Source organism: Seriola dumerili, unplaced genomic scaffold (assembly GCF_002260705.1).
Source record: "Seriola dumerili isolate Sdu_G_001 unplaced genomic scaffold, Sdu_1.0 BDQW01000315.1, whole genome shotgun sequence".
Classification (NCBI taxonomy): domain Eukaryota; kingdom Metazoa; phylum Chordata; class Actinopteri; order Carangiformes; family Carangidae; genus Seriola; species Seriola dumerili.
In genome coordinates, this window is record NW_019174570.1 from 192960 (window position 1) to 207123 (window position 14164).

Genomic DNA, 14164 nt, shown 5'->3' on the forward strand with positions numbered 1-14164 from the left:
GTGTTTCCAGTCCAACAGCAAAGCCTCCAAACAATCAGGGTTCCATCAATAAAGTTTCATCTCTTTATAATCAATTAGGCGGGAAAACTAACAAACTAACAAACAGAACCCGCTCCTGGATGTTCACTCTCCTCTGGTCTTCGTCAGGTGAAGTTCAGCAGGTGAACGACCTTGCTGTCATTTCTTTATGATTGAAATATGAACAAATTCAATATCCAAATGACACGAGCTGCAGTTTATTTGATGAAGGTAAAATGTCACAACATTGTTGTGCATTGTTAGCGTTAGCATTGTTAGCACTGTTGCGGTGCTACAGAGACGCCCCGGCCTACAGATCATATTCTCCAGATGTTTGTTTGGTACAAGAACAACAACAATCACATCATCATCAGCTCGTCGTCGTCAACATCTGTGTGTAACCACAGCTACAGTAACTTCAGCTTCATCTGCAGCGGAGGCAATCAGCTGATCGCGTCTCAACATCATTCAGGACCCGGCGTGTGACTCACCGGCACTTTAAACGGCGACGAGTTGGGGTTGTCGATGGCGACGCTCTTCTCTGAGCTCCCCAGACCAGAGATGCTCCTCCTCCTCGGAGATCGCTCCGAAGAAACTTCTGCAGAGAGAGAGAGAGACAGAGAGAGAGAGTTAGAGCAGGACAGCCTCTTCCTCCTCTGTATAACCAGCAGCAGCAGCAGCAGCCTGTGAGCTTCAGACTGAGCTGGACGGACGGAGGACGGGGTGGGGATGGTCAGACATGGTGGAGGTGGAGAAATCAAGCACACACTAACTGCACTGAACCAGGACAGTTCCTATAGATAAATGTTATACATATACATATAATGTATATATATTCACACTGACCATCGACCAGCTTTTCTAACGACTTCATTTCCAGGATGAATCATGTGACCAGTGACTATTTTTGGCTTTTAACAGACTGGCTGATATTTGATAATGTTTAATATATTTCCTGATATTTTTCATAACATCAAAAAATAAATACTTTCCTCACTTCACTGCTCTGCTGTACATTGTTCTTTGTCATGTGACCCTCATTATAATTTAACATTTTTAATTCTCGTAATATTATGACTTTATTCTCTAAATGATTTGACTTTTTTCTCATTTATTACGACTTTTTTCTTGAAGTATTACGACCTAGTCTTGAAATTTCAGATTTATTTTTTTTCCCTCAATGTGGCTGTAACACTTGGTCGCACCTTCAGCATCAATAAGAACAGTTACAGTGAGGTCACTTATTAACGCAGTTATACAGTTAATGTGACTGAGACATCTGTAACCACAAACCGTCCGGACTGTTGGCTTCAGATCAGCTAACTGGCTAAAGCTAAACAACCAGCACCAATAGTTGGAACCAGGATCAGGTCAGTCTCACAACAACAACACTGGACTCAACATATCCTCAACTTCAGTTAGTGTCCGAGTCTGAATGACCTGCAGCATCTTCCTCTGTGCTTCATCATCATCATCATCATCATCATCATCATCATCATCATCATCATCATCATCATCATCATCAACTGTGACTAAAAATGCAGAGAAGAGCAAAACTGTGAGATCTGGATCAAACAGATTCAATTACAGTGAATCTGAGGAACAGAGAGAACACTGTCTCTCTCTGTCTGTCTGTCTCTGTCTCGAAGACAGACAGACAGGTTGAAACCTACATCAGCTCTCTGCCTCGCTGAAGTGCCCTTGAGCAAAGACACGTAGGTTCTACTTCTTTACCCGAGCTCTGAAAAACTGCTTCACCTAAAAACCCTTCAACTGATCATCACTTCCATCTGTTCTTATCAACAGTTTCTAATAATATGAACAAGAAGAGACAGAAAAATGACTTGAACTGATCATTAAATTAATTACTGATTAATTTCCCGTCAGACACCAGCTCTGACCCCAGATCAGTCTCATTACATTTATCCTCATGTTAATCATGTCAGCAGGTTTCTGTTCCTGTCTTCAGCCCTGATCCTGACCGAGGACCAGCAGTCTGTCCTCCTGCAGCTCTTCACCTTCTCTGTTTACCGTCAACACAGACTGAGACCTCCTCAGACCTCCTCAGGCCTCCTCAGACCTCCTCAGACCTCCTCAGGCCTCATCAGACCTCCTCAGGCCTCCTCAGACCTCCTCAGACCTCCTCAGGCCTCCTCAGACCTCCTCAGGCCTCCTCAGGCCTCCTCAGACCTCCTCAGGCCTCATCAGACCTCCTCAGGCCTCCTCAGACCTCCTCAGGCCTCCTCCTGGTCTCAGCTCAGCCCAGTAAGAGACCAGGTCCTGTCCTCGGAGCTCAGTGTCAGTCACTCTTGTGTCCCTGGCTCATCTCCAGCTTCATTGATTTTAAAGCTAATTTTAGCCTCTTTTACTTCCTCTCCAGCTAACTCCACTCGTCTCTCAGGTCACTGCAGTTCGTCTCCGGAGGCCCGAGCGGCTCCCGGACCAGATCTTAAACCACCTATGAGTCCGTTAACAGCTGACAGCGCTGCAGAAATAACTCCTCCTCACCCGCAGCAGCTGGATCTCCTGATGGTTTCACTTAGAGGACGTCAGTGATGTCAGCTCCCTCTCTTCCACATCACAGCAGAATTAAACAAGTCTCTGATCCCTATTAGAGCCACAACAACTGCACTAATCGATCAGCTGATCAAGGATCAATGACTTCAGTCATTTCTCAGCTTCTTGTCTTTGTCACTGTGACAGGAAACTGATCAGATCTGAGGTCAGGCTGTTGAATCTGAACACATGAAATCATCACCAGCACTTTTCAACCATTTCCTGACATTTTATAGACGATCAATCGATTCAGAAAACAAACACCAGATCATCAGTATTAGTCACAGTCTAATCAATCACATCAAGCTGCTTTCTTAGACGTTTGTAGAATTCCTTCCTAAAATAAAAATATGTCAATTTTTTTGCTGCAAAAGTTACAGAAGAGGAATTTTTCTTTTTAAAGATGAAATCTTTTCAGGTGTGTGTTCTCCTACGTTCTCCTATGTTCTCCTACGTTCTCCTATGTTCTCCTACGTTCTCCTACGTTCTCCTGCGTTCTAATTGAAACAAGCTGTTACACATAAACATGTTTGTTCTTGGAGCATGAGGACGTAAACATCAACACAGACAAACAGCTGTTTATCATCACAGACACATGATTGGTTTAAAGCCGGCTCTGCCTGGTCACTGTGTTTGTTATCAGCTGATCTACAGACTCAGCTCTGAACCAGCAGCTACACAGACCCCGGATCAGCAGCGTGACCACTTCACATGATGTTTCAATGGTATGAAAAACACACATACGTGCTGTTTTTTCTGCAGCAGGAAAAACAGTCGCCTCGGTGTGACGGAGCCACAGTGAACGCAGCATGCAGCAGCAGCAGTCAGCATTTATCAGCTTCTTGCAAAGTGCTGGATCAAGTTCCAGCTGCAGGAGGATGCAGCGCTGCAAGAAGCCGAGGACAAACTTTCATGCACGCCTCCCCCACCCCCACCCCCCCAGTCCGGTAACGGAAAAACAGGAACGGTGATGACCACTATCGCTCCTGTTTTTCTTTTCACTGCCGAGACAAAGTTGAGGCAACATGCCACAGGAAGCCAGGTATGACAGGTTGGTCACATGACATGGACAGAAACACAGAGAGAGAGAGAGAGAGAGAGAGAGAGAGAGAGAGAGAGGAGACGATACCTCGATCGCAGCTGTTCCCCATCATCTGAGGAGAGGACACACACACACACACACAGAGTCAGACGGGATTGGCCGAAGCAGCCGCCACCTGTCAGCCAATGAGGTTAAGCTGCAAACGTCCGTCTTCGTCCCGTGAACATCCTCGACTTTGGCGTCCCCCCCCCACTCCGACCTGCCTCTCCCTCCTCAGCACCGCATCCTTCCTCCTTCCTCCTCCTCACGGTCCCTCCTCTCACATCTCTGCCCTTCTGCCTCTCCGCCTCCCTCTCTCTCCACTCAGCAGTAATTCTAACCCTCTCTCTCTCTCTCTCTCTCTCTCTCTCTCTCTCTCTGTCTCTCTCTCTGTCTCTCTCGGAGCGCCAAGGTTTTACCGCATTTATTCAATCAATCCCTCCAACTACACTGTTCTGCTTTCTGTCCTTTCTCCTGTCTTCCTCCTCTCCTCTCTCTGCAGACGCTCCTCTCTCTCTCTCTCTCTCTGCAGCAGCTCAGTTGTAGCCTCTCTCTCTCCCTCTCTCTCTTCTTCTTCTCTTCCTCTGGAGCTGCGTTTATCGCTGCGCTCGGAGGATAATTACTAAATAAGTTTCCCCTCAGCCGACTGATGTGGGACACAACTCTGGGGGCTTCGGCTATTAACTGTGTGTGTGTGTGTGTGTGTGTGTGTGTGTGTGTGTGTGTGTGTGTGTGTGTGTGTGTGTGTGTGTGTGTGCATGCACTCTCATCATTTGCTCATCATCACATCAGGGCTGCAACAAACAACGATGTTGATTGTGGTTTGTTACCGTGTTATTTCTCATCGTCATGTCAAACATCAGCGACACAGAGTGAGTCCTCGCCCCGCTCAGACCAGCTCTGGGTTCTGACAGCCGGCATCGAGGTCCCGCCCATACAACCACCAGAACCAATCATAAGTCAACCACAGTTGGACGTCACACTCTCGTTTTACAGCCTCAAATTACTGATTAAAACTGAACGTCAGCATGAAAACGACCTCAAACTTTATTTGGCGTGTGCTTTGATTTGTTAGCTAGAGGGGGCGGAGCTTATGACCTGTACTGCCGCCGGCTACTAGGGGGCGATGGAGGCTGACATGAGCTGTCACGGCGTCACATCCTGATGATCTCATTAAGAGAGGACGATGATCGATGATCAGAGTGTTTACAGGTTGATTGTCTGTCGATCAGCGTATTGATAAATGGACCAACACTGCAGCGGATGTAGCTTCACTTGGAGAAGAGTCAAACAGCGACGGTGTGTGAACTGACTGGAGGTGATCATGGTCGTCACGGCGATGCTGCTCAACAGACGCAGCGCAGGACCAGAGCGGCTGCAGACGACCTGCTGAGTCACCGACCCGGATCAGACCAGATGCGGCTGTGGCGGGACAGGTGCGGCAGTCGGTTTCAACACGCTCTCAACACACAGCGGCAGGGTGCCTGTTTCTCCGAGTACTTCAGGACCTCGTCCTAAATCTGTAAAATTCAGCGTTCAGCCTGTCGGATGTGAAGTCAAAATATCTCCAAGCAAACCAAAAATAGAAACTTCCTCTTTCTGATCAAGCATCTGAACCAATCAGCTCTTGGATCAGGTGAGAGCCACGTGTTTCCCATCATGCCCTGCTGAGGCCGTGATGTCCTGAGGTTACTGTTGGCGAAGCTTGTGTGACATCAGCAGATCAGTTTTATTTCATATCAGCTACTTGTTTTATTTATTGTTGTGAACTAGTTTCATTCAGCAGTACAGACCAGCAGAGACCAGTACAGACCAGCAGAGACCAGGACAGACCAGCAGAGACCAGTACAGACCAGCAGAGACCAGGACAGACCAGCAGAGACCAGTACAGACCAGCAGAGACCAGGACAGACCAGCAGAGACCAGTACAGACCAGCAGAGACCAGGACAGACCAGCAGAGACCAGTACAGACCAGCAGAGACCAGGACAGACCAGCAGAGACCAGTACAGACCAGCAGAGACCAGGACAGACCAGCAGAGACCAGTACAGACCAGCAGAGACCAGGACAGACCAGCAGAGACCAGTACAGACCAGCAGAGACCAGGACAGACCAGCAGAGACCAGTACAGACCAGCAGAGACCAGGACAGACCAGCAGAGACCAGTACAGACCAGCAGAGACCAGGACAGACCAGCAGAGACCAGTACAGACCAGCAGAGACCAGGACAGACCAGCAGAGACCAGTACAGACCAGCAGAGACCAGGACAGACCAGCAGAGACCAGTACAGACCAGCAGAGACCAGGACAGACCAGCAGAGACCAGTACAGACCAGCAGAGACCAGGACAGACCAGCAGAGACCAGTACAGACCAGCAGAGACCAGGACAGACCAGCAGAGACCAGTACAGACCAGCAGAGACCAGTACAGACCAGCTTGCGTGAATCTCTATGGCAACCAACCAATCAGATGTTTTGAGTCATAATATTATGATTCATTCTCATAACGGCCTTCGTCACCGCCCGTCTGGATCCCTGTATGGAGTCGTGCTGGGGCTCCCAGTGAAACCCTGGACAGGCTGCAGCTGCACCGAGCTGTGACTCTGTAAAGCAGCTGTGGGCACCTTGAAATGTGCTATAGACATGTAAGTTATTATTATGACTTTATTCTCTTTATATTATGATTTTTTTTCCCTCCATGTGTCCCTAAGACTCGTATTATTTCATCTGCATATTATTTCTGATGTTTATTTCAGTGGACAGACGGACAGGTGTGTCTGGTTCTGACCTTTGACCCTGATCACAGTAAACGGTCATGGAGCTGTGACACCGGCCGGTCTGTCTCTGTGTGTGTGTGTGAGCGGCCGAGGGAGGATGAATGGGAGGGTGTGATGTAATCAGAAAGCGGTGTGAGGAATGCTGGGAATGTCTGAGGCTGAAACCATGTGAGTGGACACACCTGACACACCTGACACACAGGAAACAGATAATCTGCTGCTCAAAGGAAGCTTTGTGTCTGCTGCAGAGGGAGGAGCATCAGCAGCTGCTGAACAATCACACTGATCCTTCTCAGTCATAACTGACAAACCTGAACACACACACACACACACACACACTCTTAGATTTACAACGACTTCCACTTCCTGAGGATGTCATCATCTCTGATGTCCCTCCAGAATAAAGCTCATAACAGCTGCTCTTAAACTAAAACATGAGTCTGTGAAAACTTCTGATCTGAAGTGCCAGAAACTCATTCAGCTGAACTGAGCATCAACCTCCAGCCTGAAACCAGAAGCTGCAGTTCCTCTAACGACCACTAGAGCCTGGCTCCAACAGTGAGTCAGTCCCCATAGACTCCCATGTTAAAATGTCCAACTTTACAGCAGAAATAAACATGTTTACAGCGTGGACGTAGATGGACGTCGCCTCTGTGACGTCACCCACAGGTTTCTGAAGCTCAGAGTGAGCTGCTCCATTGTTGCAATCTTGTGTCTGACTCCGCCCCCTAACCTAATCCAAAAATGGTCAAAGAGGAGGGGCCTGTGAGGAGCAGAGACTTTAGTGCATGCTGGCTTGTGGCAAGCATACGCTCACCCACCTGTCACTCAAAGAGGCCACGCCCCTCAATCCTCCATAACTGTAGTCCTTAATAAAATGTAAACAGGTGAGTTATATAAACAGGTCTCATGAAGGAGGAAATTATCTCTAGAGACCAAAACAGTTTTTGTACCAGGCTGTAAACATGTTTATTTCTGCTGTAAAGTTGGACATTTTAACATGGGAGTCTATGGGGACTGACTCACTGTTGGAGCCAGACTCTAGTGGTCGGTAGAGGAACTGCAGCTTCTGGATCTTCAGATCAGCTCTAATAAATACGCTGCAATAAAACTACTGACTATATGACAAAACCCAGAGGTTATAACACGAACTCTGAGCAGCAGCCTCTTCAGGGCAGACGGGATGCTACGGTGACTCGATATCATAAAGTGAGGAGAGGAGCTAACTGGTTAGCATGCTAACTTCAGTGGAAGAAAAGACATGATGGAGACCACAGTTAACATTGGTGTTTGTTTCCACCTCTGGAGACAGATGTTGGTGAGTAAATGAATGAAGTTTGATGCTGAACTCACGTTTCTTCTAGACTGGTGAGTAAACAGCTACTAATGCTAACGTTAGCTATGTAGCAAGAGCTAGCTCCTTTAATTTAAACTTAAGTACAGTACATGAGTAAATGTAGACAGTTACACTCCACTCTACATGAACTTCAAATTTAACAAGTTATGTAGGGTTTTTTTCCCGATTTTAATTTCAGGTCAGTTTAGATTTAATCAACAGTAACATTAACAGTCCTCCTCCTCCTCCTCCTCCTCCTCCTCCTCCTCCTCAGACTGAGCTTGTGTTGTCGGCTCGCAGCAGACACACAGATCAGCTTTCACAACAAATATTCAAAGAATTTCTGTTCACATAATGAAACCAGTTCTGTCTGTCTGTCTGTGTCTGTGTGTGTGTGTGTGTGTGTGTGTGTGTGTGTGTGTCTGTGTGTGTGTGTCTGTGTGTGTGTGTGCGTTACAGCCGCCTCCTCATACTTCACATTCCTCTGAATGTATTAATGTTATCAGCCCTCCAGTTACACTAAACTGGTCACCAGTTAACTGAACTGGGACCATCTCCACAGTAACAGGTGATCTTCATAATAAAACTGTAGTATTCTAATGCTTTTATTATAAGAACTGAATTTTACAGAAATAATCAAAAAATAATCAGTATCAATAATAATAACTGAATCTGTTTTTGACTATGAGGATGTCAAATCTACAATTCTTACTGTCAATTAAATATTATTTAAAATTATTATTTTTAAAATATTTTTATGCGGATGAGGTTTTTGGCCCGATGCTTATTCTAATTCAGCACGACTTTTAATTTGTAAAATGTAAATAAACTGTTATGGTTTCATTTTTCACAGTGAACTAAATTTCTCCTTCTACGTTGTTAAAATGTTTGATTTGACACCTGGATCGTTCATATGGGAAAATTGTGGGTGAATTTATTGCAAAAAAAAAAAAAAAAGAAAAGACATTTCCTTGCAAGAAATGGCAGCCATCTTGAATTTTTGAGTGGCTAACGTGTTTTATCAAAAGAGTGATACCCAAGGAGGATTAGTGCCAAGTTTAGTACTTGTATCCACATTGGAAAGATTCCTCCTGTATCTGCTGAGCTACATCTTTAACATACAGCAAATCAGATTCAACAACATCAGAGACTTTTATCAGAGTAAAACCAACAGCTGCATTTTCATCTGCACCTGAAAGCTGCCAAGCGCCTGAGTAAATGATTAACTCATCACACAGGAGCTGATAGGAGTCGACCGGCACCGAGCACAGAGACACTGGGAGCAGGAACATGTAGGAACGTCACCGTGTTTAGTCATTTAAGTCGAGCGCTGACAGAACTGTGTGAATGACTTAACGATGCTTTATTAGATCACTTTAGAAGTGACATTCATCTCATCTGATTGAATTTGTGTTGTGCTGCTGCTGTTTATACAGGTTCATAATAAAAACTGTGTCTGTCTGCTCAACACAAACCAGATGAATGAAGCCTGATGGAGTCAGTCTGAACCAATCCCTTCAATGCTTCAAGGACACTGTTCTCATTAAGAGGAGAGACAGAGAGAGAGAGAGAGAGAGAGAGAGACGGAGAGAGAGAGAGAGAGAGAGAGAGAGAGAGAGAGAGAGAGAGAGAGAGAGAGAGAGAGAGAGAGAGAGAGAGACAGAGAGAGAGACAGAGAGAGAGACAGAGAGAGAGAGAGAGAGACAGAGAGAGAGACAGAGACAGAGAGACAGAGAGAGAGAGAGAGAGAGAGACAGAGAGAGAGACAGAGAGAGAGAGAGAGACAGAGACAGAGAGAGAGAGACAGAGAGAGAGAGAGAGACAGAGAGAGAGAGAGACAGAGAGAGACAGAGAGAGAGAGATGGATCATACGTAGACCTAGAACCGCCTCCTCATGGTCGTATCCCTGCGCCACTCAGACTAGTTCCAGGTCACATCTCTGTTTATCCAGAGTCAGAGAAAATATAAACCATGTGTGGGAAATGTAAAGTCTTGAGTTATGACTAAAAACTGTTTTCTGAGATCACACCTACCTTGACCTTTGACGAACAAATCTAATTAGTTCGTCCTTGAGTCCGAGTGAATGTTTGGGGAGATGAGGAGATATCGCGTTCACAAGGCCAAAATCATATTTTGTGAGGTCACCGTGACCCTGACCTTTGACCTTTGACCACCAAAATCTAATCAGTTTGTTCTTGAGTCCTAGTGAACGTTTGTGCCAAATTTGAAGAAGTTCCCTTAAGCTGTACTGAGATAACGCGTTCACAAGGCCAAAAACGTGTTTCGTGAGGTCACCACGACCTTGACCTTTGACCACCAAAATCTAATAAGTTCGTCCTTGAGTCCTAGTAAATGTTTGTGCCAAATTTGAAGAAGTTCCCTCAAGGTGTTTCTGAGATATCCTGTCCAAGAGAATGTGATGGACGTATGGACAACCTAAAAACAAAATGGCCGCCGCTCTGACTGTCTGCAACACGGAGGAATAAAAATAAACATTTCTTTGGTAAATTGCTGACGTGAATTAAAACAGCTGGGTCTGCTGCAGTTGTGTGATCCTTTGAAGTGAGATGTCGTTTGCATCCTCAGACAAAGGGAGAGTGATCTTAAGTAAATTTGGGACACAATGATCTAATTATAGCTGATCTGGGGACAGCTGCAGCGCCACGATGCAGGCTAACCGCCACAGCAGCCGTTAATACTGAAGCTCAGCCGAGCGCACCGAGCCGGAAGAAATGTGATTCACTCACAGAGACAGAGTGGACCTGAAGAGGAAGACCTGAGCACAAACCACGCAGTCACACACACAGGAGAGTTCACATGGTTCTAAAGCCCGGAACCACATCTCATACCGGTTCTATGACCGGACCAATCATTGTCATTATGTACCGGACCACTGAGTCACACTGACGGGACCTGGACCCAGATCAGAGGGAGAACAGGGATGAATTCATCAACCAAATAAAAATGACAAGAGCTGGAGAACGTCTCCTGACCGTGGAGAACGTCTCCTGACCGTGGAGAACGTCTCGTGACAGAGGAGAACGTCTCCTGACAGAACAATGTTAGTGTAGAGAACATCTCATGACAGAACAATGTTAGTGTAGAGAACGTCTCCTGACTGTGGAGAACGTCTCCTGACCAAACAATGTTAGTGTACAGAATGTCTCCTTATAGAACACTGTTAGTGTACAGAACGTCTCCTGACAGAACAGTTAGTTTAGAGAACGTCTCCTGACCCTGGAGAACGTCTCCTTATAGAACGCTGTTAGTGTACAGAACGTCTCCTGACAGAACAATGTTAGTGTAGAGAACATCTCATGACAGAACAATGTTAGTTTAGAGAACGTCTCCTGACTGTGGAGAACGTCTCCTGACAAAACAGTTAGTTTAGAGAACGTCTACTGACTGTGGAGAACGTCTCCTTATAGAACGCTGTTAGTGTACAGAACGTCTCCTGACCAAACAATGTAAGTGTACAGAATGTCTCCTTATAGAACGCTGTTAGTGTACAGAACGTCTCCTGACAGAACACTCTTAGTTTAGAGAACGTCTCCTGACCATGGAGAACGTCTCCTTATAGAACGCTGTTAGTGTACAGAACGTCTCCTGACAGAACACTCTTAGTTTAGAGAACGTCTCCTGACAGAACACTGTTAGTTTAGAGAACATCTCCTTATAGAACACTGTTAGTGTACAGAAAATCTCCTGACAGAACACTGTTAGTTTAGAGAATGTCTCCTAACAGTTGAGAACTTCTCCTGACAGTGGAGAACATCTCCTAACAGAACAATGTTAGTGTAGAGAACGTCTCCTGATAGAACACTGTTAGTTTAGAGAACGTCTCCTGACAGTGGAGAACGTCTCCTGACAAAACAGTTAGTGTAGAGAACATCTCCTGACAGTGGAGAACGTCTCATGACAGAACACTGTTGGATTAGAGAACGTCTCCTGACAGTGGAGAACGTCTCATGACAGAACACTGTTGGATTAGAGAACGTCTCCTGACAGTGGAGAACGTCTCATGACAGAACACTGTTGGATTAGAGAACGTCTCCTGACAGTGGAGAACGTCTCATGACAGAACACTGTTGGATTAGAGAACGTCTCCTGACAGTGGAGAACGTCTCATGACAGAACACTGTTGGATTAGAGAACGTCTCCTGACAGTGGACAACGTCTCCTATCAGTCACATGTACAGAATGAGGTACTTCATCAGGTTCTGTATTCCTCACAGAACCTTTAAACCAGGACTCAGGAGGTTCTCACACGGTAACTGTCGCTCTCCTTCTGACCACCAGGTGTAGACAGTGTTCAGGTATATTAGAACATTACTGTTCAACAGTAGAATAATTGATTAACTGTCTTATCACCACAACAGCAGCGGCAGCCCCCCCCCCCCCCCCCCCCCCCCCGCGCAGAGTACTCACTTCTTCTCTGCTCTTTCAGCTCTCACTCACTCTGCTCATCAAACCCTCTTTAACTCTCCCGCTTCTCCGCATCCACAGCGCCACTTCTGATCCTGATCGATCAGTGACGGCTAACTGATCGATAAGTGAACCCAGGACGCAGTAACAGCTCGTCTCAGACCCGCGGTGGTTTCAGTCTGAGCTGAATAAAAACTTCTCCGCTCAGTTTTGTTTTCAGCCTCAGAGAGAAGCGGCGGGTTTCTGCAACTTCACGCGTGTTTCGCAACTTGTCTGCCCGCAGTGAGACACCGGAGTCCGGCTGCAGACGGAGCAGCAGACCGCTCTAACCACCAGCAGCACCAGTCTGCTCTAATTAACAGAGTTTAAATGAAGGAGACTCACCCGGAGAGTCCATCAGCTCAGAGCAGCGTCACTCACTCATGTCCCCAGAGTCTGAGCTGCACTCCGCCAACAAACACACACACAAACACACACCTCCGACCCGCACCTTCACAATAAAGGTCTTTCCAAACAAATATTTCAAACATGAACAATAATCTCAAACACAAAACACACGCTGCTCAACTGCTCAAGTTGTCCACTGAACCTGTAGACAAGCTGCTTTATTAAAATATAAATATAAATGTATTGATTTTCTAGTGGACAAAATTTTATCTTCAGAGCAGACAAACGGTTATTTACACTGTTGGAATATTATAAACTTTAGTAAGACTTCTTATTATAGGAAGATGAGACATAGGTGATACTAACATGTTGCCTCAGGCTACAATTTCACAATGTGTTTAAATGTGGTGTGTATGGACTGAATCTACGGATTTGTCCAGGCTTTTATTTTGAAGGGAGGGTTGCGAGATGTGCGGTTTTATTGTGGAGGGGCTGACAGGTGGAGCGCAGACCGAGGAATGTAGCAGATCCAGAGTCAGTCAGAGCTTCACCTCAACCAGAGATTAGACCGAGACGATGACAACAAAACTCACTTTATATAGTTTATATTGTTTACACTGTTTTATATTGTTTATACTGGTTCATATAGTTTTAGACTGTTTTCTACAGTTTATACACTTTATATTGTTTATAGAGTTTTATAGAGTTTATAGTGTTTGTATAGCTTTATATAGTTCATATAGTTTTAACAGTTTTATACTGTTTATATAGTTTTATATAGTTTTATAGAGTTTTATATCTCAGGAGTTTTACTCGTCTTTGCAGGATCTGAGGAGTTTGTGCAGGTGCAACAAAAGCGGAGGAAAAGCTTAAAAGAAAGAAAGAAATGAAGCTTTGAACACAATCAATATTTGAGCCTTTAAATAAGCTGATCGAACAATGAGACGAACTAAATACACAACAGACAGCTTTTTACATTTTACTCCAACAACATCGACTAGTTCTCCCACCTGTGAACTAACCAGGACCAGGACTTCAGACCAGGTCCACACTAAGTCCAGCCCAAGTCTGAAAATAATGACTCCAGATCAGGGTCCCTGAATCACTCACACTGCACACTGACAATGATCAAGGTGTTAGAGACACTGAACCAGGTGAAATGACACTGATCATGAAACAAAGTGGGACTGAGTCCTCACACAGTGTCCCTGAGTGATCATGTGATACTGAGCTCTGTGGGGTCGCGACTTGCAGCCTGACAGGAAGTCACCTGTGCTCTGCAGGTAAGAATGTGTCTGAGGGAAGGTGTGACATTCAGGTGGCCTCTGGCTGTTTTCACACGCAGATCGCTTTCCTGTAATCAGTGAATTTATCTGCTGACATCACGACCTGAGAAGTCTCATGTGGACACAACTGAGAGGAGGAGGAGGAGGGAGAGGAAGAAGAGGAAGAAGAGGAGGAGGAGGACACGCTGCAGAGCTGCAGGCGTCTCAGAGCAGAAACAGTTAATGAGCAGTCAACACTGTAATTAGACTGAAATCACATCTCAGCTACTGTCACTGCTGCTGCAGAGAGAGAGAGAGA

The 14164-nt window shown here is 45.7% G+C and overlaps 1 protein-coding gene across 3 annotated transcripts in view; it reads right to left on the bottom strand.

The window, feature by feature from the left end:
* Positions 1 to 14164, bottom strand: part of rasal2 (RAS protein activator like 2) — a 68973-nt gene that overhangs the window by 18347 nt on the left and 36462 nt on the right. For all 3 annotated transcript variants that reach the window (XM_022759003.1, XM_022759002.1, XM_022759001.1), the window contains exon 4: positions 510 to 616. In XM_022759003.1, the coding sequence (XP_022614724.1) occupies positions 510 to 616 (107 nt within the window). The remainder of the gene's footprint in view (positions 1 to 509; positions 617 to 14164) is intronic.